This window comes from Ranitomeya imitator, chromosome 4, assembly GCF_032444005.1.
Source record: "Ranitomeya imitator isolate aRanImi1 chromosome 4, aRanImi1.pri, whole genome shotgun sequence".
In the NCBI taxonomy this organism is placed as follows: domain Eukaryota; kingdom Metazoa; phylum Chordata; class Amphibia; order Anura; family Dendrobatidae; genus Ranitomeya; species Ranitomeya imitator.
The window spans coordinates 19,514,768-19,541,129 of NC_091285.1; the positions used below are offsets into that span (position 1 = coordinate 19,514,768).

At 48.0% G+C, this 26,362-nt stretch overlaps 1 protein-coding gene across 2 annotated transcripts in view; it reads left to right on the forward strand.

Moving 5' to 3' along the window:
- The first annotated feature begins 387 nt into the window (after window positions 1–387).
- The window catches only part of BRAF (B-Raf proto-oncogene, serine/threonine kinase), a 30,867-nt gene continuing 4,892 nt past the window's right edge, over window positions 388–26,362 (forward strand). Inside the window, exons 1-13 of one of the 2 annotated variants that reach the window (XM_069763238.1) lie at window positions 388–544; window positions 9,027–9,128; window positions 10,568–10,822; window positions 12,355–12,458; window positions 14,231–14,333; window positions 14,548–14,696; window positions 18,566–18,685; window positions 19,241–19,400; window positions 19,625–19,664; window positions 21,167–21,286; window positions 22,689–22,828; window positions 22,900–23,017; window positions 26,011–26,095. In XM_069763238.1, coding sequence (XP_069619339.1) covers window positions 422–544; window positions 9,027–9,128; window positions 10,568–10,822; window positions 12,355–12,458; window positions 14,231–14,333; window positions 14,548–14,696; window positions 18,566–18,685; window positions 19,241–19,400; window positions 19,625–19,664; window positions 21,167–21,286; window positions 22,689–22,828; window positions 22,900–23,017; window positions 26,011–26,095 — 1,619 coding nt within the window. In that variant the 5' untranslated portion in view covers window positions 388–421. The remainder of the gene's footprint in view (window positions 545–9,026; window positions 9,129–10,567; window positions 10,823–12,354; window positions 12,459–14,230; window positions 14,334–14,547; window positions 14,697–18,565; window positions 18,686–19,240; window positions 19,401–19,624; window positions 19,665–21,166; window positions 21,287–22,688; window positions 22,829–22,899; window positions 23,018–26,010; window positions 26,096–26,362) is intronic. The other variant, XM_069763239.1, reaches the window with a different exon arrangement.

Below are 26,362 nucleotides of genomic sequence, written 5' to 3' on the forward strand. Positions count from 1 at the left end.
ACCCCTGCTCTTCTCCATAATGAAGTACTAGAGACTATAATGCTGCCCATTCCCTTCTCTCTCTCTGCCTATTTCTGCTCTGGGTCCTTCTCTTTGGAAAATTCTGCCTCCCATCTCACCCCGCTTTAAAGATTGAAGTAGGGACTTGTGACGTCACGGCCGCAGGGTACAATGACGTCAGAGCCGCGGCGGGAACGCGCTCTCTGCACCTGAGCGGGGGGAGGCGGGGCTAAGATGCGAGGGTTCCCCCAGCGTGACGTCACCAGCAGAGCTTTGTCCGGGCCCCTCTCGCCTGTGATTGGTGTAAAGCTGACGTGTGCGCGTACGCCGGCCGCTCGCCCCGCCCCTTCAGGTGACGCACTGGACAGCTGGGCCTCTGCTGCCTTTCGTGCTCGCTCCCGCGGCTCCCGATCACTTCAAGATGGCGGCGCTAAGCGGGGGATCGGCCGAGGGGCCCTCACTGCTCAACGGGGACCTGGAGTCGGAGACCGGGAGCCTGAGCGGAGCCGGGGAGATGGCGGCGGCCGGGGGATACCCGGAGGAGGTGAGCGGGGCCGCCACCGGCGAGGAGCTGTCATCTGGCCGGTCATTGTGTCTGTCGTCATGTCGTGTTGTGCCTGTCACCTGCTGTCGTGACAATGCTGCTCGGTTTTCATTCATCCCATGACAGGATCGGGATGTGAGTGACGCCTTCATGGCGATATGTCACGATAGAGCAGTCTGTTGTGTCCCTCTATTCTGTGTATGTCGTGATGTGCCTGCATCTTTTCTTTGTAGTTGGGTCTCGATGATCTCTGTCACGACATAATGATATTGTTCTATCAGATGTGTCCTCACACCATAGGCGTCTGTCACAATGGTGCTGGGGAGAGAGTGTCATTCATGTCACAATGGGATGGGTATAACATTGTGTCGTGACGTTATCGCGATGGAGGTCACTACGGGCTTGGGATCCGTCGTGACACCGTCCGGCCGCCTCCTGTGTTGTGACAAGGTGGTGTTGGGATATGGATGTGTCATGACAACATGGAGTCAGCAGCTGAGGCTGCCAGTATCGTGACTGAAGATGCCGCCGTCGTGACAGCTCTTGTGTTCTCGCTCCTCTGCCGTAATCTGACGGTTCCAGATTGTGCTGAAACCTGCCGCACTGTAAAGCATGGCGGACAGTGTGCAGGGAGGCCGCATCCTGACTCTGATTTTCCACCAATAATTCCCAAATGTCTGCGCCAGTGATTCTGGAGTGTGAAATCTTAAAGGGGTTTTCATCTTCTTTTAAGGTGAGATGTCTGAGAGACTCTCCAGGTGTCGGGAGGTCTCCTGGGCGGCTGATCGGTTAGCAGTTAGGATTCTTCTTCCCCTCCCCGTGCAGGACTAGGAGGCACTGCCTCCTTTATTACGGGTTTTTCCCGCACAGAGGATCTCCGACTGCCCGACCGTGGAGGGAAATGCAACCGGGGACGGTGTTAAAATCACTTAAGTGGGCAACTTCGCTCCGGCCCCTTTGTTCTCACATGTGGGGTCCCCGAGTAAAGGGATGATGTAATGTAGAAAACTGCTTTTTTTAAAGGGAACCTGTGACATTGATTTGTGGACGGCGCAGGAGAAGCCGAGCAGAGCGATGTAAGGATTGTGGGAAAAGGTTCTGTGTAACTCGCGGTTTTATTCATTGTTTTGTGTTTGAGAAGTCCAGTGGGCGGTCCTACCAGTGATTGACAGGCCTTCTGGTAGGATGCTGCATGCGGAGAGCTGTCAAGCACTAAGTAGGACCGCCCACTGGACTTATTCATTGAAATCCCTGGTGTTTTTTTATGAGTCCAGTAGGCGGTCCTACTCAGTGATTGACAGCTGTTCGCATACAGTGTCCTTTTTGAAGGACTGTCAATCACTGGTAGGACCACCTAAACCCAAAACTGTAGTTGGGGAGCTGTAATCTGCCCACTCAGTAGTTCTGTAGGAAGTAGCTCTGTCCCCCCTGCGATTTCCTTTCCAGTCGTTGATGCCACAGCTGTGGTTGATGGAGAACCTCTGCCTCCGAATAAGTGGCTTAGAGCGCCCCCTAACTCTTGATGGTGGCAGTGCTTTTGTGTGCCATGACCCAGGTCTTTGCTCCACCATTGCTGTCCTTGGCAGACCTGGTCATAGGTTTCCTTGTGCTGTTGCGGCCTCTTGCGCCCCCCCCCCCCCCCCCAATCGCTGTTGCGGCCTCTCGCCGGCGATACATGTCCGAGCCTTCAGCTTTTAGTCTGGTGTTTCTCGGTTCTCCTCCCTCTCGTTCTCACACCCAGATCCTACAATCCAACCTTAAGAGTCAAGTGAGCCGAGGACACTTCACCTTTCGTCGTCTTTGTGTCTTTTGATCCTCGAGCCGTAGGAAAAACCGGTTCAGCTTCAGCGTTGTCTTTTTGTTAATTTCCACCATGTTCTGCCAGTGAAGAGGTTTTCTGACTCCCCAATCAGCAGAAGGAAGGAGTTGCTCCTCACGAAAGCTCGTGGCTGGACCTGGAGCACCCTCCATCTAATCCCCTGCATAGACCCAGAGATAACGTTCTGTCTGAGGCCACCACTAGGGGGCGCCTGTTGCATTCTGTTCACGGTTCTTGATGGTCTCTTGTTGGGGTAGGTTATCGATCTCAGTCCACCAAGGTTCCGACACTCACAAACTCCCCCGAAGGGTCTAGAAAGGGTCCACCGCTCGTTTGTTTCTGGAGACAAAGGAGTCCTGTAGCTCAAGAAGAAAATATGCATAAGACCTGGTCATAATGAGAACTTCTTCGGCCTGAGGGAGACCACCCATATGGGCAACGTTCGTGGTTGACATCCGGTTCCCGTGTATAAAGCTCTGATGATTGGAGTCCGTGGCCTTGATGGTCGGTGCGATAAGGGGAGGAAGTGAACGGTCAGTTCTTCAAGTTTCTTTGTTGGAAGAAGGTAAAATAAGTCAAGTGTGAAGGCCGAGAGACTGACAAACACCGAACCGTGAGGGCTGGACAGATGGGTCAGAGGCATCTCGAAAACAGAAGGTCTTGTCAGTTGGTCCCTAGATTTCTGGCGGCTCTTGTGTAAGGGTAGGGGATGACCAATGTTTGACTTTTGTGGAAAGAGCGTGTCTGGTGGCTCTTGTGGAAGAGGGATGTGGGGGGTACCAGGTGTCTGGCAGGTCTCGTAAAAGATGAGGAGGGTACAAGGTTTGTCAGCTCCTGTGGAAGATATGGGGGTACTGGGTGCAGGTGACTCCTGTGGGGGCAGGTGTTTGGTGGCTCCTGTGGAGGATATGGAGGGGTACCGGGTGCAGGTAGCTCCTGTGCAAGATGGTGAGGGGGTACCAGGTTTCTGGCGGCTCCTGTGGAATGAGGGAAGGGCAACCAGGTTTCTGGCGGCTCCTGTGAAATGAGGGGGTACCAGGTGTCTGGCGGCTCCTGTGGAATGAAGGAGGGGCAACCAGGTGTCTGGTGGCTCCTGCGGAAGATAGGAGAGTGTCTGGTGGCTCCTTGGGGGAGGTGGGGTACCAGGTGACCAGCGGCACCTGTGGAAGCGGGGGGTTGGTACCAGGTGTCCGTCGGCTCCTCTGTTGGGGGGTTGCTGGTCTGCTGAGGTTGGGAAATATCAAAGTGGTCAAAGGAAGGAAAACATCCAGTGAACCAGTGTTGACATGGTCAAGGGTGCCCAAGGCTCACTGGTGGGCTGCCCAAGGCTCATTGATGGGTGCCCCTTTTCTTCAGTACTGTACAACAAATTGCTAAAATAAGTTCTTGCTGAATCTAATATAAAGCAGTCAAGGCTCAGAGTATGGTGGGTATGTTAAAGGGGACAGGACACGCAGCCCTCGCTGTCACACGCGGAGGTGGGATGTTCTTCTGACCTGCTGCAGACTGCGGCCTCCCGGATACCGGTTAGTATAGTCCATGCGGCCGGTGTTGTGCATGGTTTCTATTAGAGTGGGGGTCCGCGCATGAGACCGTTGTCGCTCTGTAGGCAGCGCCTCTCGCCTTCTGATGTGGAGCGTAAGCCGGGGGATGTGCCTCGTTATACGACCATTGCTTATGTAAGGAGAATCCCTTATTTCCAGATGATTCGAGGTTACTGGTCGATCAGCAGTAAAGCTTGTACCTGGATAAAGGTGGGTTCTCTCAGCGTCTTGAGTCGTCTTGACCTTTGGAACCACCAGTTCTCGGCGTCTTGTCCGCCTCTCTGAGCACGATTTTATTATTGAGGATCTGGGATTGAACCTTCTAATCTGAGAATATCATCCCGCGAATAGTTGAGGTTTACAAGGACAAATCCTCCTCTCCAGATCCGGTGAACCATTAAGTCTCCGCTCGTTACCTGGAGGCCGTCATCTGCTTCTGTTGACTGATCCGCTTGTGAATTGTCTACAGCTCACTGACATCCCAGTACCCGTGAAATCCCAGAGCAAGTATCAGGTTTCCCAATGTTGTTCAGACACCTTCGGTAGGTTGACAGCGTCTCTGACCCTGGTGTTCACACCGCTAACCTGCTTGATGATGGTTTCCAGACTGCAGCAGATTGCGTTTTTTCTAAAACAGAGTAAAATGTTAAGGGTAAAGGTCAATGTCGGTTCAACAAACTCTACATAGTCAATGGTGCAAGCAAATATGAGAAACCTTGTAATATATCTTATCAGAGTAAATATTCAGCCACTTTTTCTCCTCCGGATCTCATCATAGACTATGAAAAGCGACTAAAATCTGTCCGTCAGAAGACAAGACTGCTACACTGAGAGAACAGATTACAGCCGCCTACTGAGATCTATGGAGAGAGGATCAGAGTGAGAGACGCATACTGAAGGTGCAGCTCTGTAGTAAGTTCTCTCCCCAGCACTGGATTCACAGTTGCACTGCTCAGTACTGTTTAATGTTCTCCAGAGCTGTATTCACAGCTACACTTCTCGGTACTGCTGTATTATGTTCTCCATGTTGCTGAACATGTGCTAAATAGACAGGAGAGCAGGAATCGCTATTATTTGTGTATAGGAAACGACATGACAACTAGTGTACACCCACAGGCTCGGAGACAGATGATGATTTAAAAGACTGCAGAAGGGAAAACCGGTGAAAAAATATTAGGTACAAGACCTATAATGGCCAGATATATCATGTACACACACGGCAGTTTGTTCATTGCCCGCACTTGCACTCAGCTGCTATCAGTTATTAATGGTCATCTGAGGGAGGTTCTGTTGTACTGAGTGCACTTGGGCAAATCATCAAAATCCACTGCTGGGAGCTCCTTTACCAGTTGTCAACCAATGATGTCCTAGTTGTGAGCAATGGGAGACAAGTCTGGAGAAGCTGCAGGCCATGGTAGCACGTTTAGGCCCCACAGGCTACTCAAAGTAGCACGAGCAATGTGTGGCCAGGCATAGGCATTGTTTTGTTGAATAGCAGCTTATGGGACAATTTTAGACAAATGGTTCTACCACATCAATGTAAGGCCAAGTTATTTTACCTATAATGAAGACCATAGTAACTGGGTCCCAGTTACTGAACATTATTCCACCTCCCACCGTAATTACGGGAGACGGACTGGTGGGACGTTCCCTCACGAAGGCCTCTTCATGGTCTCCAGATGAAGACTGGAGGTTGAAATGGAGATCTGTCCTGTTCAGAGACGAGTCTTGAACGCAATGAAAGCCAAGGATTAGTCTGGAGACAACATGGGTGGTTCCACGAAGAGGCCTTCACGAGTGAATGTAAAAGCATCCCATGATCTGTTCTCCAACACGTCAACGCAAAGCGTGGTTAGTAATTATCTAGGGAGCTGCCAGCAGCGGATCTTGATGGTTTTCCCAAGTACATTTACCAGCAGAACCTTCCTCAGACGACCATTAATGACAACTGTAAGTGCGGACACAATCAGGCATGCACAAAAAGATGTCGGGCTTCACATCTGGTTACAGATCTCATAATTGTTGATGTTTCTTAGTAAAGGTGAGCGAATAAATTTCACAGGACCCTGGTCCAGAGGCCACATCCATGATCTGTGGCTGCCGGACGGGAGCGTCGAGAACCTACTCCCACCTGTCAGCTTCTCCGGTGCTTCTACTTGGGAGGCTCCCCGCCGGCGGCCACTGGACTAGGGGTCTTCGAATCGATGTTAGGCTGGTCATCAGGGAGTCATGAGTTAGTAGACCAGAGAGGAAAGTGGAGATATAAAGGAGGTCTTTCTCCGGTGGCCCCGTCTTGTCGTGCGTTGACTAGGCACGGTGTAATACCTCGCTCCTCCTGTGGCGTCACTGCAGGGAATTTGACCACTTCATGTTGATCCCACCCATCACCCCTGATTGCCGCGGGATACTATGCGCTGTATGTATTGTCAAGGGAAAGTTGGGAAAATTCGAGGTGGAGGAAACCCGGCAAACTCCTCTGGGCGGTTGTGCAGTAAGGAGGCAAGTGGAGACCACTGTTCTGGTGGGGAAAGGAGGGTCCCATTATACAGTTATCAATATGGTGGAGTGATTGAGGTCTTGCCCGTTTTGTATAAGCTGTGGGTGGTAAACCAGCTCCCCGTCCGCCCCAAGTGTGGAGGCCACTTCTCGCCTTCTCCTAGGACTTGGCAGGTGTCATGCAGAAACTATTAATCCCAGAGACGCCCTCAAGTCTGCGGGGCCTGAAACATGGAACTCGTCTAGCTGGTTCCTCTCCCCAGACCGGAGGGTGAGGACGGCCCGAGGAATATGAAGATCTCCAGCCCGGCTCCGGCGGTAAGTTCTGTCCACATCCCCGTTTATCCTAAGCATCGGGATGGATCGCAGCAATAAGACCGATCAGCCCGATGTCTCCACGGCTGGCAAACTTCGAAAATATAATTTATTTTTTTTTCAATTGGAAAATGAAGCAATTTTGCAAGTGGTTCAGATCACGAGTAAAAAAACAAATCAAATTCTGATTCTAATACGATTCTACACTCGGAACAATTTTTTTTTTTCTAGGATGAGGATCAGACTTCATAGAAGGGTTTGTTTTGTAGTCTGTCGCTATGGATACGCTTTGCTCTGCACAGGAGCTGTAGACGCTGCCTATTTTTAATGAAGACTGTAATAAGAAGAAAATATTGGGTAGCTAATAAAGGTCTGCTCGTCGGGCCCCATAAGGAGTGGTGGCTCTGCATGGGTAGCTGTACATGGGCAGCCCCACGAGGAGGAGGGGTGGTGGCAGCTCTGCATGGGCGGCCCCACAAGGAGGGCTGTGGCTGTACATCAGCTGCCCCACAACGAGAGGTGGGTGGCTGCTCTGCACTGGAGGCCCTGAAAAGGAGTGGCGGCTGTGCACAGGCGGTCCCAAAGAGGAGGAGGTAGGCCGGGCAGCAGCTGTGCATGGGTGGCTCTGCGAAGGAGGAAGAGGGGTGGAAGCTGTGCACGGGGCGGCTCTGAGAAGGAGGGGTGGTGGCTCTGCGGAGGAGGAGGGACAGCAGCTGTGCACAGGCGGCTCTGCGCAGGAGGATGGACCGTGGCTCTGCACGGGCGGCTCAAGGAGGAGGAGGGATGGCGGCTGTGCACGGGCGGCTCAAGGAGGAGGAGGGACGGCGGCTGCTGTGCACTGGTGGCTCAAGGAGGAGGAGGGATGGCGGCTGTGCACGGGCGGCTCAAGGAGGAGGAGGGACGGCGGCTGCTGTGCACTGGTGGCTCAAGGAGGAGGAGGGATGGCGGCTGTGCACGGGCGGCTCAAGGAGGAGAAGGGACGGCAGCTGTGCACAGGCGGCTCTGTGGAGGAGGGACAGTAGCTCTGCATTGGCGGCTCTGCGCTGGAGAATGGAACGTGGCTTTGCACGGGCGGCTCGAGGAGTAGGGGTGGCGGCTTTGCACGGGCGGCTGAAGGAGGAGGGACGGCGGCTGTGCACGGGCGGCTCAAGGAGGAGGGACGGCGGCTGCTGTGCACTGGTGGCTCAAGGAGGAGGAGGGATGGCGGCTGTGCACGGGCGGCTCAAGGAGGAGAAGGGACGGCAGCTGTGCACAGGCGGCTCTGTGGAGGAGGGACAGTAGCTCTGCATTGGCGGCTCTGCGCTGGAGAATGGAACGTGGCTTTGCACGGGCGGCTCGAGGAGTAGGGGTGGCGGCTTTGCACGGGCGGCTGAAGGAGGAGGGACGGCGGCTGTGCACGGGCGGCTCAAGGAGGAGGGACGGCGGCTGTGCACGGGCGGCTCAAGGAGGAGGGACGGCGGCTGTGCACGGCCGGCTCAAGGAGGAGGGACGGCGGCTCTGCACAGGCGGCTTAAGGAGTAGGGGCGGCTGTGCACGGGCGTCTCTGCGGAGGAGGAGGGACGGCGGCTGTGCACTGGCGGCTTGAGGAGGGATGGCGGCTGTGCATTTTTTAGTTGTTTTGTTGTTTTTTTGCCTGATTACCAATATTTGGCCTCGGCTCCAATACAAATGCTGCTTTTTTGTTGTTGGCTGCGTGTTTGGCCTCCAGGTGGGACGGCTCCATGACAAATGTTTATCCCCCTCTGTCCTCTTCCTCCTGCGGATCTAAACACCATGAGAACTTTCTTTTTTTGGGGGGGGGACTTTAGTTTTATTTATCCCTACTTTTAATCCCTCATGGAAAAAGATCAAGGATCCTCCAGTTACATCTGAGCCGACCTCTGTGCACGTAGTCTCCCAGTAATGTCAGTCCGGGGCTTCGTAGTGAAGCTTGTAGGGAGGGAGGGAGGTGCCTGATCATAATGTCCGAAGCGGAAATTCTTTTCCTAAAGCGGTTTATCTACAGTGTGCGCCATCAATGTGATGATCGTGGGGTAAAACCTCTGGACCCCATTGATCCTAATAATGTTGAGGTTGTGGTGCTGTGTCCCTACCTCCTGGTCCCCCGGCCACCGTTTTGGGCAGGGAACTGCGGTTTTGCACCATCAGACTAAATGTGAATAGCCCCTTTAATCAGAACTGACACCAAGTGTCTCTTACTCTGGAGGACCTGACTATGTAATACTTCTTTCATCCTGCGGGGGAGCTTAAGCCTTGTCGCCAGGCTTCAATTTTTTTTTTTATTTCCTTTTTAATTTTTATCTTTCAGATCTGGAATATTAAGCAGATGATTAAGTTAACACAAGAGCACATCGAAGCCCTCCTGGACAAGTTTGGAGGCGAGCACAACCCCCCCTCAATATACGTGGAAGTAAGTTCAGCAGCATCGACTTTTTTGGGTTACTGTGTTTTTAATGTTCTGTGTGTGGGGGGGGGGTGGTCTTGTTGTCAGTGGGGCTTGTCCTATAGATGGACCCCCCACTATGAGCCAGAGCAAGTGACCACTAAGGAGCGGTGACTTATTCTGAGTAATCACCGTGTAATACTGAAAGTTCCCTGCAGTGGCCGCTGCAGGAGAAACGAGCAGCCAGCGCCATCTTCCCGCCAGGACGTATGATGATCGGCGCAGCTGATGGCTTATTAAAGGGAGTGCCAGCAATGACTCCACACCTAATAAATCTGAATGCTGAACTCAAGAGCAATAGTCTGCAGCATTAGCAAAACTACAGGGGGATTCTGTGAGTTGTAGTGCTACAGACTAGGATATAAGAAAGCTCCTTAAACCGTGGCAGCGGGAGATCCTATCATTTCATTGTATAACACTTAAGTAGCCTTCTTCACTAGTCTGACATTAACCGATGACAGGCAGCAATAGATTGCATTCATCTGCATGTAACACACAGCCCCGACGCGCGCTCACCGGTAGGAGCTCCGTCATTAAATCGGATCGGATCCCGACCATTAAATCTCTTTCAATCGCATCGCTTATAAGACTCCTCGTTCCTGTCTGCTTCCCTGAACCGATAAGGGACATAAAATGAATGATAAAAAAAAATGAAATTGCTTAAAAGGAGTCTGTGCATATAAAAAAAAAAAATAAAAATTCTATATGTATATACACATTTTCCACACACATTAGTGGGACACTGAGGGGTTAAGTGAAGGCCTACAGAACATGTCCTCGCCCCCCCACCGCTGATCCTCGCTGTCAGATCCAGGATTTATCCCCCCACATTGTGTAAACAGAGGTTGAGATTTGTTATGAACTCTATTCGGAGTTTCCCAAACATTTGTCTCATCCTTCAACTCCGCGATCTCCCTTGTTTACCGCCATCCTCCGCTCACCTCCCGCCTAGTCCGCTGCGTCACTGCGGGTTAAGGGAAGCTGCTGAGAACCATCACCCGTGTGTACGTGAAGGTCCTCGGCCCTGGGGAGACGGGAGCTACATGTCTGATAACAGAGAACAACAGCTGCCAATGTGGCTTTATTGTTAAAGGGTCAGATGGCGATCAGCTGTGATCTGAGGGATCACCTGGCCGTAAGTGTTCAGTTTCCCTGCAGCACCACCACAGGGCAAAGGAAGTATTACACAGCGTTCATTCTCGGGTCCTCCAGGGAGAGCGCCGCCTCTTGTTACTGTCTCCACTCTGACCGCTAACGAGCTGCATTACCAGACACAACCTGTAGACAGGTGGGGCGCCGTTTCTACACAAAAGCAGCCATGTTTTGTTTTTTTGTGGTCACAGAACGTCAGGCTCGATGTTGATTTTTTTTATTTTATTTTTTTTTTTTTTTTCTCCCCCTCGCAGGCTTATGAGGAGTACACGAGCAAACTGGATGCCCTCCAGCAGAGGGAGCAGCAGTTACTGGAGTCAATGGGGAACGGCGCGGACTCCTCTTCCCTGTCGTCAGAAATGGCTCTGTCATCCGTCCCCTCCACCCTGTCTCTAGCGCCCTCATCTCTCTCCGTCCTACAGAACCCCTCCGACCTCTCCCGGATTAACCCCAAGTCTCCTCAGAAGCCTATCGTCCGAGTCTTCCTACCCAACAAGCAGCGCACGGTGGTGAGTGTCCTCCAGAGCGGGCGCTCATGCTCTCCTTCATCAGCCCATAGACATTGAGGAGTCTGTAACTTTTTATTATGACCACAGTCCACATCCGAGTCGAACTGAACTTTGATGTGGTCATAAAGCCCCGCAGCAGCTGGAAGTAATCATCTGATGGGTTGGGGCCGCCTAAGTCCTGGACTACCCCTCCAACATCTTGTAGTCCGTATCCATCTATCAATTGTGGGACACTGTCCCAATCAGTCGGTAGACCGTGGGTGCTGCGGTTCAGGATACTCCAGTATCTCGGAGGCGGGGTCAGACAGAATCGCGCAGAGCCAGGAGCGCCCCGGCCGGTGACGTCCCTCGATGCGCAGCAGAAAAAAATGGCCGACAGTACTCGGAGGCTTATGGAGCCTCGCTGGGGCAAAACACAACCAACGCGTTTCAAGGGAATTCGTCCCTCTTCGTCATGGTTACCGCCCCTTACTGCCGCTTGCTAGATATATGCTATATCCGACCCCAGTCCCTGCCCTATTAACACCTAATGTGCCGTTCAAAGAGTACCTGCGGCCGTATTTAAATAGATCACATTGCAAGATGTCTTCTCTAAGCGATACTCATCTACTGATGTGCCATCCATCGCCATCACCCCACAGGCCGTCTGCATTGGGTGGGGGAGGGAATAGGAGGGAATGGGAAGGGGGGTGGAAATCTTTTAAAAGTAATAAATTTATTCATGTAAGGCTAGGTTCACATTGCGTTAGTGGGTATCCGCTAACGGAATCCGTTACATAGCGCCACTAACGCTATGTAACGGATCCGTTAGCGCACCCATTGACCGCAATGTATCTAACGCATCCCTAACGTATGCCATTTTTGGCACGCGTTAGCAATGTCCCGTTATTTTCTGATGGACCTCGAATGCTGCTTGCAGTGTTTTTGGGTCTGTTTTCGCTATCACAGATCGGGCATCTGCGCTAGCGGGATCGCTAAACGCAATCCCTTTTTGTACATTGCGTTAGTGCAACGGATTGCACTAACGCAATGTGAACCTAGCCTAAGATTAAAATTTAAAACCACACATGTGTGAATATGTTAATGTAAATAAAATTTAAATTAAAATGTGTGAACTACTGATTACCATATTAACTGCATTAGCGGTATCCAGATCGATAGAAACACCCGCCCCGCTTATTAAAACCACCTAAACTGGTCGTCCATTGGCATCAGGATCTATTATCTTCAATACTGAAAACCTTAATTCCGTCTGAGTCAGAAATTGTTAGTTGACGAATTGTTTTAAAAGAGGCGAGAACATCCAAAACGCCCTCCACACGGGGAAAACCTACGTTTGGTTGGTCAGAGGTTCTTAAATAACCATGTGTCAACACTTGTTATAGCTGTAGGGGCTATGGGATTGCCCTATCATTATTATTTAATTATTATTTATCATTATTTATTATTATTATGTAATTATCATTATTTTATTATCATTTCATAATAATGATAATATATATATTTTTTTCTCCTTTTTTTTGCCGTTCCAGGTGCCGGCCCGATGTGGAGTGACCGTACGGGACAGTCTAAAGAAAGCGCTGATGATGCGAGGTCTGATCCCAGAATGCTGTGCGGTGTACAGGGTGCAGGACGGGTGAGCGGCTCCGGTCCTATAACCCTGGAGTGACCCGAATGTCACTGACTCTCCTTAATGATTGTGAACATCGTGTTTTTCACTGATTCAACAGTAACGTGCTGGGCTTCTTTTTTCCCCCCTTTTTTTAGTTGTTTTTAGTTTAACTTAAAAAAAAAAACATATATATATATATATATATATATATATATACACACATATGCACACACACGCGCGCGCACACACACACACACACACACACACTAGATGGTGGCCCGATTCTAACACATCGGGTATTCTAGAATATGTATGTCCACGTAGTATATTGCCCAGCCACGTAGTATATTGCCCAGCCACGTAGGTATATAACACTGCCCACGCATTATTTAGCAGTGTGTGCACCATATCCCTGTTAAAAAAAAAATAAATAAATAAATAATAATTTATATAAAAAATAGTTCTATACTCACCCCTGGGATCCAGCAAAGCTGTGTGATGCGGCCGCCATCTTCCGTTCCCAGGATGCATTGCGAAATTACCCAGATGACTTAGCGGTCTCGCGAGACCGCTACAGGTACCTTCACACTGAACGATATCGCTAGCGATCCGTGACGTTGCAGCGTCCTGGCTAGCGATATCGTTCAGTTTGACACGCAGCAGCGATCAGGATCCTGCTGTGCCATCGTTGGTCGGTGCAGAAAGTCCAGAACTTTATTTCGTCGCTGGATCACCCGCTGACATCGCTGAATCGGCGTGTGTGACACCGATTCAGCGATGTCTTCACTGGTAACCAGAGTAAACATCGGGTTACTAAGCGCAGTGCAGCGCTTAGTAACCCGATGTTTACCCTGGTTACCAGCGTAAAAGTAAAAAAAAAACAAACACTACATACTTACCTTCCGTGTCTGTCCTCCGGCGTTCTGCTTCCTGCACTGTCAGCGCCGGTCAGCTGGAAAGCAGAGCACAGTGGTGACGTCGCCGCTCTGCTTTCCGGCCGCTGCGCTTACACAGTGCAGAGAAGCAGAACGCCGGAGGACAGACACGGAAGGTAAGTATGTAGTTTGTTTTTTTTAACTTTTATGCTGGTAACCAGGGTAAACATCGGGTTACTAAGCGCGGCTCTGCACTTAGTAACCCGATGTTTACCCTGGTTACCGGCATCGTTGGTCGCTGGAGAGCTGTCTCTGTGACAGCTCTCCAGCGAACAAACAGCGACGCTGCAGCGATCGACATCGTCGGGATCGCTGCAGCGTCGCTCAGTGTGAAGGTACCCTAAGTCTTCTGGGTGAGTTCGCAATGCATCTCTGGGAACGGAATAGCAGACCAAGAATTACAACAATAATAAAAGATGGAAATGGGTAACTTATTACTACCGCCTTTTTACGAGTAAATATATTTTTTAAAAAAAAGTGAGATTTTTTTTTATATATTTAACGCGTGTATATTTTGCTGTCTAAAGTTATTTTTTACTTTGTACTTTTTAATTACCGTATATAACTTTTCTTACTTTGCAATACTTTATTTTATAAATATTTTTATATTGTACTTTTCATATACAATATACACAGGTAGTGCTAAATACAATATTTGTAAATGTAAAGAGTATATACTGCAGAGAGCAAGCCAATATGTGTGTGCATGTATGTATATATATATATATATATATATATATATATATATATATATATATATATATATATATATATATATATATATATATTTTATTATTATTTATTTTTACTTTGCATTTAGAAAAAATGCATATGTCTAAATCCTCTTCTTCATCCCAACAGAGAGAAGAAGCCGATCGGCTGGGACACGGACATCAGCTGGCTGACTGGGGAGGAGCTGCATGTGGAAGTCCTGGAGAACGTTCCCCTCACCACACATAACTTTGTAGGTAGAATGGAGGGACGTGGACTGTATACGGTGCAGCTCGGCGGAGCTTTACCACTGATGTTCCTGTATAAAGGTCCGGAGATGAGCAGCACCACTCCGCTGCCGCTAGTCGTCGTCCTTCTGCTGAACATACATTTTTTCTTTTTCTTTCTGTGACCGCCACATTTTTCATTTGTGACATGACTCTCGCTCTGTGTTTTTTTTTTTTCAGGTACGGAAAACCTTCTTCACTCTGGCGTTCTGTGACTTTTGCCGGAAGCTGCTGTTCCAGGGTTTTCGCTGCCAGACGTGCGGGTACAAGTTCCACCAGCGATGCAGCACGGAGGTGCCGCTCATGTGCGTGAACTACGACCGACTCGAGTAAGTCGCCCCGGAAGAGAAGGCGGCCGTTACCGGTGGCTCCAAAAGAAAACGCTGATCCTAAATTTGTCATTCTTCAAAACCTTAAGAAGTAGACCCACCTGGCTTTTTACAGTGGGGCAAAAAAGTATTTAGTCAGTCAGCAATAGTGCAAGTTCCACCACTTAAAAAGATGAGAGGCGTCTGTAATTTTATTTGCATATTATGGTGGAAAATAAGTATTTGGTCAGAAACAAAATTTCATCTCAATACTTTGTAATATATCCTTTGTTGGCAATGACAGAGGTCAAACGTTTTCTGTAAGTCTTCACAAGGTTGCCACACACTGTTGTTGGTATGTTGGCCCATTCCTCCATGCAGATCTCCTCTAGAGCAGTGATGTTTTTGGCTTTTCGCTTGGCAACACGGACTTTCAACTCCCTCCAAAGGTTTTCTATAGGGTTGAGATCTGGAGACTGGCTAGGCCACTCCAGGACCTTGAAATGCTTCTTACGAAGCCACTCCTTCGTTGCCCTGGCGGTGTGCTTTGGATCATTGTCATGTTGAAAGACCCAGCCACGTTTCATCTTCAATGCCCTTGCTGATGGAAGGAGGTTTGCACTCAAAATCTCACGATACATGGCCCCATTCATTCTTTCATGTACCCGGATCACTCGTCCTGGCCCCTTTGCAGAGAAACCGCCCCAAAGCATGATGTTTCCACCACCATGCTTTACAGTAGGTATGGTGTTTGATGGATGCAACTCAGTATTCTTTTTCCTTCAAACACGACAAGTTGTGTTTCTACCAAACAGTTCCAGTTTGGTTTCATCAGACCATAGGACATTCTCCCAAAACTCCTCTGGATCATCCAAATGCTCTCTAGCAAACTTCAGACGGGCCCGGACATGTACTGGCTTAAGCAGTGGGACACGTCTGGCACTGCAGGATCTGAGTCCATGGTGGCGTAGTGTGTTACTTATGGTAGGCCTTGTTACATTGGTCCCAGCTCTCTGCAGTTCATTCACTAGGTCCCCCCGCGTGGTTCTGGGATTTTTGCTCACCGTTCTTGTGATCATTCTGACCCCACGGGGTGGGATTTTGCGTGGAGACCCAGATCGAGGGAGATTATCAGTGGTCTTGTATGTCTTCCATTTTCTAATTATTGCTCCCACTGTCGATTTCTTCACTCCAAGCTGGTTGGCTATTGCAGATTCAGTCTTCCCAGCCTGGTGCAGGGCTACAGTTTTGTTTCTGGTGTCCTTTGACAGCTCTTTGGTCTTCACTATAGTGGAGTTTGGAGTCAGACTGTTTGAGGGTGTGCACAGGTGTCTTTTTATACTGATAACAAGTTTAAACAGGTGCCATTACTACAGGTAATGAGTGGAGGAAAGAGGAGACTCTTAAAGAAGAAGTTACAGGTCTGTGAGAGCCAGAAATCTTGATTGTTTGTTTCTGACCAAATACTTATTTTCCACCATAATATGCAATATATACAGTGGGGCAAAAAAGTATTTAGTCAGTCAGCAATAGTGCAAGTTCCACCACTTAAAAAGATGAGAGGCGTCTGTAATTTACATCATAGGTAGACCTCAACTATGGGAGACAAACTGAGAAAAAAAAATCCAGAAAATCACATTGTCTGTTTTTTTATCATTTTATTTGCATATTATGGTGGAAAATAAGTATTTGGTCAGAAACAAAATTTCATCTCAATACTTTGTAATATATCCTTTGTTGGCAATGACAGAGGTCAAACGTTTTCTGTAAGTCTTCACAAGGTTGCCACACACTGTTGTTGGTATGTTGGCCCATTCCTCCATGCAGATCTCCTCTAGAGCAGTGATGTTTTTGGCTTTTCGTTTGGCAACACGGACTTTCAACTCCCTCCAAAGGTTTTCTATAGCAGGGGTCCCCAACTCCAGTCCTCAAGGCCCACCAACAGGTCATGTTTTCAGGATTTCCTTTGCATTGCACAGGTGATGCAATTATTACCTGGGCAAGACTAAGGAAATCCTGAAAACATGACCTGTTGGTGGGCCTTGAGGACTGGAGTTGGGGACCCCTGTTCTATAGGGTTGAGATCTGGAGACTGGCTAGGCCACTCCAGGACCTTGAAATGCTTCTTACGAAGCCACTCCTTCGTTGCCCTTCATCTTCAATGCCCTTGCTGATGGAAGGAGGTTTGCACTCAAAATCTCACGATACATGGCCCCATTCATTCTTTCATGTACCTGGATCAGTCGTCCTGGCCCCTTTGCAGAGAAACAGCACCAAAGCATGATGTTTCCACCACCATGCTTTACAGTAGGTATGGTGTTTGATGGATGCAACTCAGTATTCTTTTTCCTCCAAACACAACAAGTTGTGTTTCTACCAAACAGTTCCAGTTTGGTTTCATCAGACCATAGGACATTCTCCCAAAACTCCTCTGGATCATCCAAATGCTCTCTAGCAAACTTCAGACGGGCCCGGACATGTACTGGCTTAAGCAGTGGGACACGTCTGGCACTGCAGGATCTGAGTCCATGGTGGCGTAGTGTGTTACTTATGGTAGGCCTTGTTACATTGGTCCCAGCTCTCTGCAGTTCATTCACTAGGTCCCCCGCATGGTTCTGGGATTTTTGCTCACCGTTCTTGTGATCATTCTGACCCCACGGGGTGGGATTTTGCATGGAGCCCCAGATCGAGGGAGATTATCAGTGGTCTTGTATGTCTTCCATTTTCTAATTATTGCTCCCACTGTTGATTTCTTCACTCCAAGCTGGTTGGCTATTGCAGATTCAGTCTTCCCAGCCTGGTGCAGGGCTACAATTTTGTTTCTGGTGTCCTTTGACAGCTCTTTGGTCTTCACCATAGTGGAGTTTGGAGTCAGACTGTTTGAGGGTGTGCACAGGTGTCTTTTTATACTGATAACAAGTTTAAACAGGTGCCATTACTACAGGTAATGAGTGGAGGAAAGAGGAGACTCTTAAAGAAGAAGTTACAGGTCTGTGAGAGCCAGAAATCTTGATTGTTTGTTTCTGACCAAATACTTATTTTCCACCATAATATGCAAATAAAATGTTAAAAAAAACAGACAATGTGATTTTCTGGATTTTTTTTCTCAGTTTGTCTCCCATAGTTGAGGTCTACCTATGATGTAAATTACAGACGCCTCTCATCTTTTTAAGTGGTGGAACTTGCACTATTGCTGACTGACTAAATACTTTTTTGCCCCACTGTATGTATGTATATATATATATATATATATATATATATATATATATATATATATATATATATATATATATATATATATATATATATATATATATATATATTTTTTTTTTCTCTCTCTCCAAAAACTACAACTTTAACCCCACCCCTGAGGTCCGAAGAGAACTTTACTTTGGCCTGTTTAATTACTTTCCTTTCTTTATATATATATATATATATATATATATATATATATATATATATATATATATATATATATATATATATATATTTATTTATTTTGGTAGTTTCCCTCTTCCTGTAGCTGACACAGCCCCAGTTATAGGGAACATACAGCCTTCTAATATCTCTGTCAAGCTGATCCCGGTCAGCTACACCCCAGCAGCACTTGGCGATCACTGAAACCGGAGCTGTAATCCGCAGGGTCGGTATTAACCTGTGCACCCTAAGCCCACTGAGGACCATATACTCTGCAATCAGGAAGGCAGGGATGGTAATAATCGGTCTCTGCCTTCTCGATAGGATGTTTGGCTGTCTTTGACTATGCATGTGCCTGTCCAAGACATCTCGAAACGACTCTGCGGAGTTCTATACGGTACAGCCAGACTATTCAGAATTCACCAGGATGCTGAGTCAGGTTTTTTTTTTTTTTTTTTTCTTTTATCCCACAGTTTGCTATTCGTCTCGAAGTTTTTTGAACACCACCCGATATCTCAGGATGAAGGTCCTTTCGAGGAGGTGACCCCAGCCGTGGAATCCTGCTCGCCCTCGCCCCCTCCAGATGTCAACGAGTACGTTTTTGCTAGTATTCCTGGGACATTGGATCATCCTTCTCCCTTTATGTATATTTTACTAAGCGGTCATTTTAATAATTCCGCCACCCTACCACCCTAATACAAAGGACAGTCTTGTGTCCCTGTATAATCTGATACTGTCGGGCACTGTCTGGGCCATGTGCAGCAATTAGAATACTGACAAGCAAGTGCGCCCCCCATGGAGCATTGGCATTCACCACGTGTTAGAAAGGGGAATCGTGGACCCCCATTCTTAGCATGAGGGTGGGTCTTATCCCTTCGAGGGTGGGTCTTATCCCTTCGAGGGTGGGTCTTATCCCTTCGAGGGTGGGTCTTATCCCTTCGAGGGTGGGTCTTATCCCTTCGAGGGTGGGTCTTATCCCTTCGAGGGCGGGTCTTATCCCTTCGAGGGCGGGTCTTATCCCTTCGAGGGCGGGTCTTATCCTCACGCTGCCTGAATAACTAGTGCATTTGCTTTTTTTTTTTTTTTTTTTTTTTTGCCTTATAGGTGGCAGCACTGAGCACACAATTTTATTTATTTTTTTCTTATAGGCCTCCCTGTCTCCCCAGCAGTTCTCCGTCCAAGTCCATTCCTATCCCCCAGCCGTTCCGACCTGCCGACGAAGACCACAGAAACCAGTTTGGCCAACGAGACCGGTCGTCCTCCGCCCCCAACGTTCACATTAACACCATTGAGCCTGTTAATATCGATGTGAGTGGCCGGACGTGTTCAGGGTTGCGGCATCACAACCTAGAATTAATGCCGAGATCTGCTATAATCTATAACAAAACCTGGCCAATTTCTCAACAGCACCCCCACAGGAGAAGTGGAAGTATTACACTGCGCCCATTCACATCAATGGGTTATCTGTATAATTCAGGGCAGGGTAACCGGTCTGGAATCCCATCTCATCTGCCTTTTTCTCTATCATTTAGGACTTAATCCGAGACCAGGGCCTTCAGCGCAGCGAGGGAGGTAAGTGACGCCTTTACATCTTCTCATGTTGGAGGACTCTTCCGCTCCCCTGAATTTCCCATTAAAAAAAATATATATATTCTGCCGTCCCTCTATTGTTGATCCTGTAAGTGCATGAATGATTAACAACCGTTACTGTTCTTTATAGGGCGTGTCCTACACCGCTGTCCAATCAGTGCAGAGGACACGCCCCCATTGCCGAGGGACGGCCCAGGAGGAACAGAGGAATAACAAAATTTCTCACGGGGGATAATATGGTGGTGACAGGAGAGGGAGGGGAAGGGTCCTTCTTTAATTTTCCCATGGTCTGTATAATCCACCTCCATATTCTCCATCAGCTGTTAATTACGATCGTCTTCTGTCCGTGTCCTCAGTCTACACCCATCATTTGGTCTAGATTCCTAGACTTCCCGCCAGTCACTACCAGTAATATATACTTATATGTCTGCCCTTACATAGACGCCTATTTTTTTATTTCATATCTATTTTAATCCCTTTTTTAAAATTTCCCTTTTTTTTTGTTTAATTCCCCTCCCCTTTAAAATAAAAGCAATGGAGTCATCCGAATATTTTAAAGGTTCCCATCAGCTGTTTCTTCTGTTGCCAGAATAACTGGGTGACCCCCCTAATGTGTTCATAGAGCATAGACCTCCCCCCCAGCCTTCCCAGTCTCCCGCTGGTCTCTGCACTCTGCAGAATCATGGTCATGTGACTGCGCACACGCCCAATCACTGTCACGCATCTAGTCATGTGACATCCGCAGCCAACCAGTGAAGTACAGAGACCGACGAGGAACTGGGAAGTATCGAAGTTGAAGTGGCAGAACTTCGGTAAGGTGAGCACGACTTTATTTACATTTTTGCCCCTTTAATTTAACATATGGGGCGTGTCACGGACGTCCCCAATCAGTGATCCTTGTGCTGGAGTCTGGGAAAGCTGGGTACTCTATGGCGGTCATAGCTAAAACGCAAGAAACAGCTGACGTTGAATGCTTGGTAAAGAGTGTATAGACTTTTGCAACCTTATCTTGCTTCACTGCACTTTTCTATTTTTATATATACAGCTTATATGTAGTTGTGTTTCCATGGTGACAGACTACAAACAATCCCAATGTAGTCGGATTTTGCAGTTGTAATTTTTTTTTTTATTATTTTTCCTTTCACATCAGAACTGTATATATACAAAATATTTTATTTTGGAATGTTTTAGAGCAATATAAAATAAAACATATTTTGGTTGCAGAGGTGGACGTGCCTTTTTAATTCCCTCTAAACCCCCCTCTTCGCTTTTAACTGCCCCCAGTATAAACTGTGAATATTAATGTGTGTATATTTTGCTAATTATGTCTTAATTCTGCCCTCCCAACTCAAACTTTTATTTCTCTCCCCACCCCCTTTTCACTACTACATTTTAATCCACCTTTTCTGCTCTCTTTACCCCCTCCCCACCATTCTCCGTTTTCTTTTTTTTTTTCCCCCTTTATGCCTGTGTTTCTCCCACAGCCCCCCAGGTCCAGCCGACGCGCTGCCTTCGGAAATACCACTCTCGGAACCCCAGCCCACTCCTCCATTCTCTCCCCAGTGAAATAGTCTTTGATTTTGAGTCCGACCCCGTTTGCAGAGGTAGTTGGGCTGTTATACTTGTGATTTTTTATTTTTTTTATTTTTTTTTTAACTATTCCCTAAAATGAGCTATAATTTCCTCTAATTTCGCACTGTCTATTGCTCCGCATCCACACCTCGCACGTGTGCAGAACGCAGGCTGTGCTGGATGTTCTTTTTCTGCCAGTAGATGTAGTTTTGTGTTTTTTAGTCTTGTCCTGTGTGTATTACTAGAGCCCAGTCCGGCCGTGCACTCGTACGTCTGCACTTTCACCTTTTTTACATTTTCATTTTTTATTTTTTTATTTCCAAGTTACACATCACCCCCGTTTGTCTGTCCTTTGTGCATGATGGGATGTCGTGTGATAGACTCAATACTTGACTGTAGCGTAGCCATCCCACCCTGGAGCGCGTCGGTCGCGCCGTCTCCTTTGGCTTACTTTGCCCATGTTGAGATGTCCTTCTGGCCATAATTGGCCGCATGACCGGAAAATATGGAGAACCCAAAACTATTCACTAACATTGGGCCCGCCGTTAACCTGAGTGCTGCACGTGATGCCTATGTCACAGCATATGTCAAACTGTACGCAAAAAAAAAACTTATTTGTGCTATACCCAACCCTTCAAAAAATGTGTCTAAGACCTCATCCCAACTGCAAGGAAAAGAGTATTTGGGTCACATAAATTGTATTTGTACCACATCCGCATCTTTAAAAAAAAAACCCCTATCTTAGCCTTTAAGGCAGACCACACCCTCAAGTGTATTTATACCACGCCCCTGCTTACAATGTGTCTTTACACCGCGCCCCTGCTTACAATGTGTGTTTATACCACGCCCCTGGTTTAAATGTGTCTTTAGACCGCGCCCCTGCTTACAATGTGTATTTAGACCGCGCCCCTGCTTACAATGTGTATTTAGACCACGCCCCTGCTTACAGTATGTATTTAGACCGCGCCCCTGCTTACAATGTATGTTTAGACCACGCCCCTGCTTAGTGTGTCTTGAGATTGCGCCCCTGCTTGTTGTTTTTTTAGCTCATACCCCTGCCTAAAATGTATTTAGCTTACTTAAACCACTCAGAATGAATTTGGACAACCCCTGCCTAAATATATAGACCACACCCCCGCTTTATTAAGCCACATCTCTAAAAAGAAAAGGTATTTAGGTTACACCTCCCCTACCAATCCATGGAGGGAGAGATCATAATTTGATGAAACAACATCCTAGAGATGAGGGATGAAGAATGCCCGAGGCAAGGATCGCTCCTGACACAATATGGCGGCACCAGACTGATGCTGAACCACTCCTTATTGGATCCACCACTTGCAGTTTTAGGCCCACCCCATTATCAGCCCTCTGGGCCCTTTTTCCTTTTTTTAATCCTTCGGTCCCTTCTAAAGTATTTTTCTTCTGTGCTGACAGGCACCACCCCAGGCTTATCTGCCACCCCTCCGGCTTCCCTGCCAGGATCCCTCACAAATGTCAAAGCTCTGCAGAAGTCCCCCGGTCAGCAGAGGGAGCGCAAATCGTCCTCTTCCTCCACAGAAGACCGGAGTCGGATGGTAAGTCGCCATATACTAAACGACCTCGACATGGTCACCGGCGGCTGCACTGACCGGGAATTCTCTTCCAGAAAACACTCGGACGCAGAGACTCCAGTGACGACTGGGAAATCCCTGACGGACAGATCACCGTGGGACAGCGGATAGGATCTGGTTCCTTTGGGACTGTGTATAAGGGAAAGTGGCACGGTACGTACACGAACTGATCAGAATGTGGCTGATCCTGATTGGGGCCGTCAGTTTTTATTTTTCTATATGGACATGAAGGTCATAGGAAGCTGAATAAAATGATACCTTGGTATCTGCAGTCCGATATCTTATTCCATCCAGAGAAATTCACAGGTTTCTTAATATGTAAATGAGCTATTAAGATCTATGGTCCGGACATAGATCTCCCCGAGAATTTGCCTCGAGAGCTTATTGTAAATTGCAAATGTGAGGCATGTAATGAATCTGCTTTCCTGATCTCATTGCCGAGCTCTGTGAGTTATCAGTAGCATAGTACAGCAGAGCTGAGCTTGTCTCATTACAAACACCATCTGCAGTTGTAGTTCTCTCAGTGCCATTAGATCTCCTGTACTGTCTCTCCCTCCGCACTTGTTGTGTGAGATAAACGCTAGAGGTATTCACTGTAATCTTTCATATCTCTGCAGCTGAGCTGACAACAGGTGAGGCGCTGCTGCAAATGGGTTTGTAGTGAGACAAAGCTCAGCTCTGCTGTACTATTATAATCCCTCACAGTTCTGCTGTTGGATCAGGATTTTCAATCATTACATGTCTGACACTGGTGATGCCCCCTTTCAATTACAACTGGCTCCGGCAACAGATTTTCAGGAAGATCTTTGTCCCGCCCATAGATCTTAACAGCTCATTTACATACAAGAAAATCATAGATTTCTCTGGAATAAAGACATCGGCTCTCGGATAACAAGGTATCATTTTATTCAACTTTCCATGACCTACATGGACTGCTTGAGAAGGTTGATTCTACTGACAGATTCCCCTGTAAGGGAAAGGACCTAGCTTTTAACCTGTTGTGCGGCTTCAGGACAAAAAAAATGTATTTATGGTGACTATATTTACCTCATTGGAGTTGCATGTGAAACTCACTGTAAAGTGCATGCAGATTTGCCTCGGGTTGTAAGGCTGTGCTGCATAAGTATTGAACCATCCAGAATCTTGAGCAGCTGCAGTCAATAATCTCTGAAAGACTATGGGTAACATGGCAGTGAATGTTTTGTGCTTTGTTTTAGTTGTTTTTGTTCATTTGAATTTTTCTATTTATTTACTTTCCTTACGTAGAGTCTGAGCAACTCCTTTTACATAGCCGGCTGTGCTGATGCTTCAGAGCTAGACTAGACTGCGTCTGAGCAACTCCTTTACATAGCTGGCTGTGCCGCTGCTCTAGAGCTAGATTACACTGCGTCTGAGCAACTCCGTTACATAGCCGGCTGTGCCGATGCTTCAGAGCTAGATTACACTGCATCTGCACAACTCCTTTACATAGCCGGCTGTGCCGCTGCTCTAGAGCTAGATTACACTGCATCTGCACAACTCCTTTACATAGCCGGCTGTGCCGATGCTTCAGAGCTAGATTACACTGCATCTGCACAACTCCTTTACATAGCCGGCTGTGCCGCTGCTCTAGAGCTAGACTAGACTGCGTCTGCACAACTCCTTTACATAGCCGGCTGTGCCGATGCTTCAGAGCTAGACTAGACTGCGTCTGAGCAACTCCTTTACATAGCCGGCTGTGCCGATGCTTCAGAGCTAGACTAGACTACGTCTGAGCAACTCCGTTACATAGCCGGCTGTGCCGATGCATCAGAGCTAGACTAGACTGCGTCTGAGCAACTCCGTTACATAGCCGGCTGTGCCGCTGCTCTAGAGCTAGATTACACTGCATCTGCACAACTCCTTTACATAGCCGGCTGTGCCGCTGCTCTAGAGCTAGATTACACTGCGTCTGCACAACTCCTTTACATAGCCGGCTGTGCCGCTGCTCTAGAGCTAGATTACACTGCGTCTGAGCAACTCCGTTACATAGCCGGCTGTGCCGATGCTTCAGAGCTAGATTACACTGCATCTGAGCAACTCCTTTACATAGCCGGCTGTGCCGCTGCTCTAGAGCTAGATTACACTGCGTCTGCACAACTCCTTTACATAGCCGGCTGTGCCGCTGCTCTAGAGCTAGATTACACTGCGTCTGCACAACTCCTTTACATAGCCGGCTGTGCCGCTGCTCTAGAGCTAGATTACACTGCGTCTGCACAACTCCTTTACATAGCCGGCTGTGCCGCTGCTCTAGAGCTAGATTACACTGCGTCTGCACAACTCCTTTACATAGCCGGCTGTGCCGCTGCTCTAGAGCTAGATTACACTGCATCTGCACAACTCCTTTACATAGCCGGCTGTGCCGCTGCTCTAGAGCTAGATTACACTGCGTCTGCACAACTCCTTTACATAGCCGGCTGTGCCGCTGCTCTAGAGCTAGATTACACTGCGTCTGCACAACTCCTTTACATAGCCGGCTGTGCCGCTGCTCTAGAGCTAGATTACACTGCGTCTGCACAACTCCTTTACATAGCCGGCTGTGCCGCTGCTCTAGAGCTAGATTACACTGCATCTGCACAACTCCTTTACATAACCGGCTGTGCCGCTGCTCTAGAGCTAGATTACACTGCGTCTGCACAACTCCTTTACATAACTGACTGTGCCGCTGCTCCAGAGCTAGATTACACTGCATCTGCACAACTCCTTTACATAGCCAGCTGTGCCGCTGCTCCAGAGCTAGATTACACTGCATCTGCACAACTCCTTTACATAGCCGGCTGTGCCGCTGCTCTAGAGCTAGATTACACTGCATCTGCACAACTCCTTTACATAGCGGCTGTGTTGATGCTTCAGAGCTCGACTGGTTTCTTGCTGTGTTGCCTTCGCTATCTGCTCTTCTCTTCCTGCTTTCTCATTATGGAGGGCGAGGAAGTTGCACAAGGCAAATCCGAGTGTAGAGAGGGGAGCAAGCAGCCAGGTTTACAGGAAGGACTGATCTGAGGCTGCAGATGGGGAGGAAAGACCAGGAAAAGATTAGGACAAAATTACATAGTGTGTATACACATAGGAGCGCTCCTACAACACGGAGGATGAGGGAATCGCGCTAACTTATTTATTTTATTTTTTAGGTGATGTAGCTGTAAAAATGTTGAATGTAACCGCACCGACGCCTCAGCAACTACAGGCCTTTAAAAATGAAGTTGGAGTGCTCAGGTAAATATGTCCGAGCCCTCCTGGAAATAGCAGGATGAATTGACGTTTCCAGGAGGAACAACAGAGGGCACAATGCAAAGTTCTAAAAAAATATGCTACAGCCTGATTAGTTGAATATTACAGGTAGGACAGGAGGGAGGACTGCTCCAGTCAGTCCCTCGCTAATTGTCCAGGTCTCTGCTTGCTGGCAGTAAATGGAAATATTCCTTTTTAGTATGTTAGAAAGTGGCAAAAAATGTTTATCGTAAAGTGATTTGGCAATCTCCC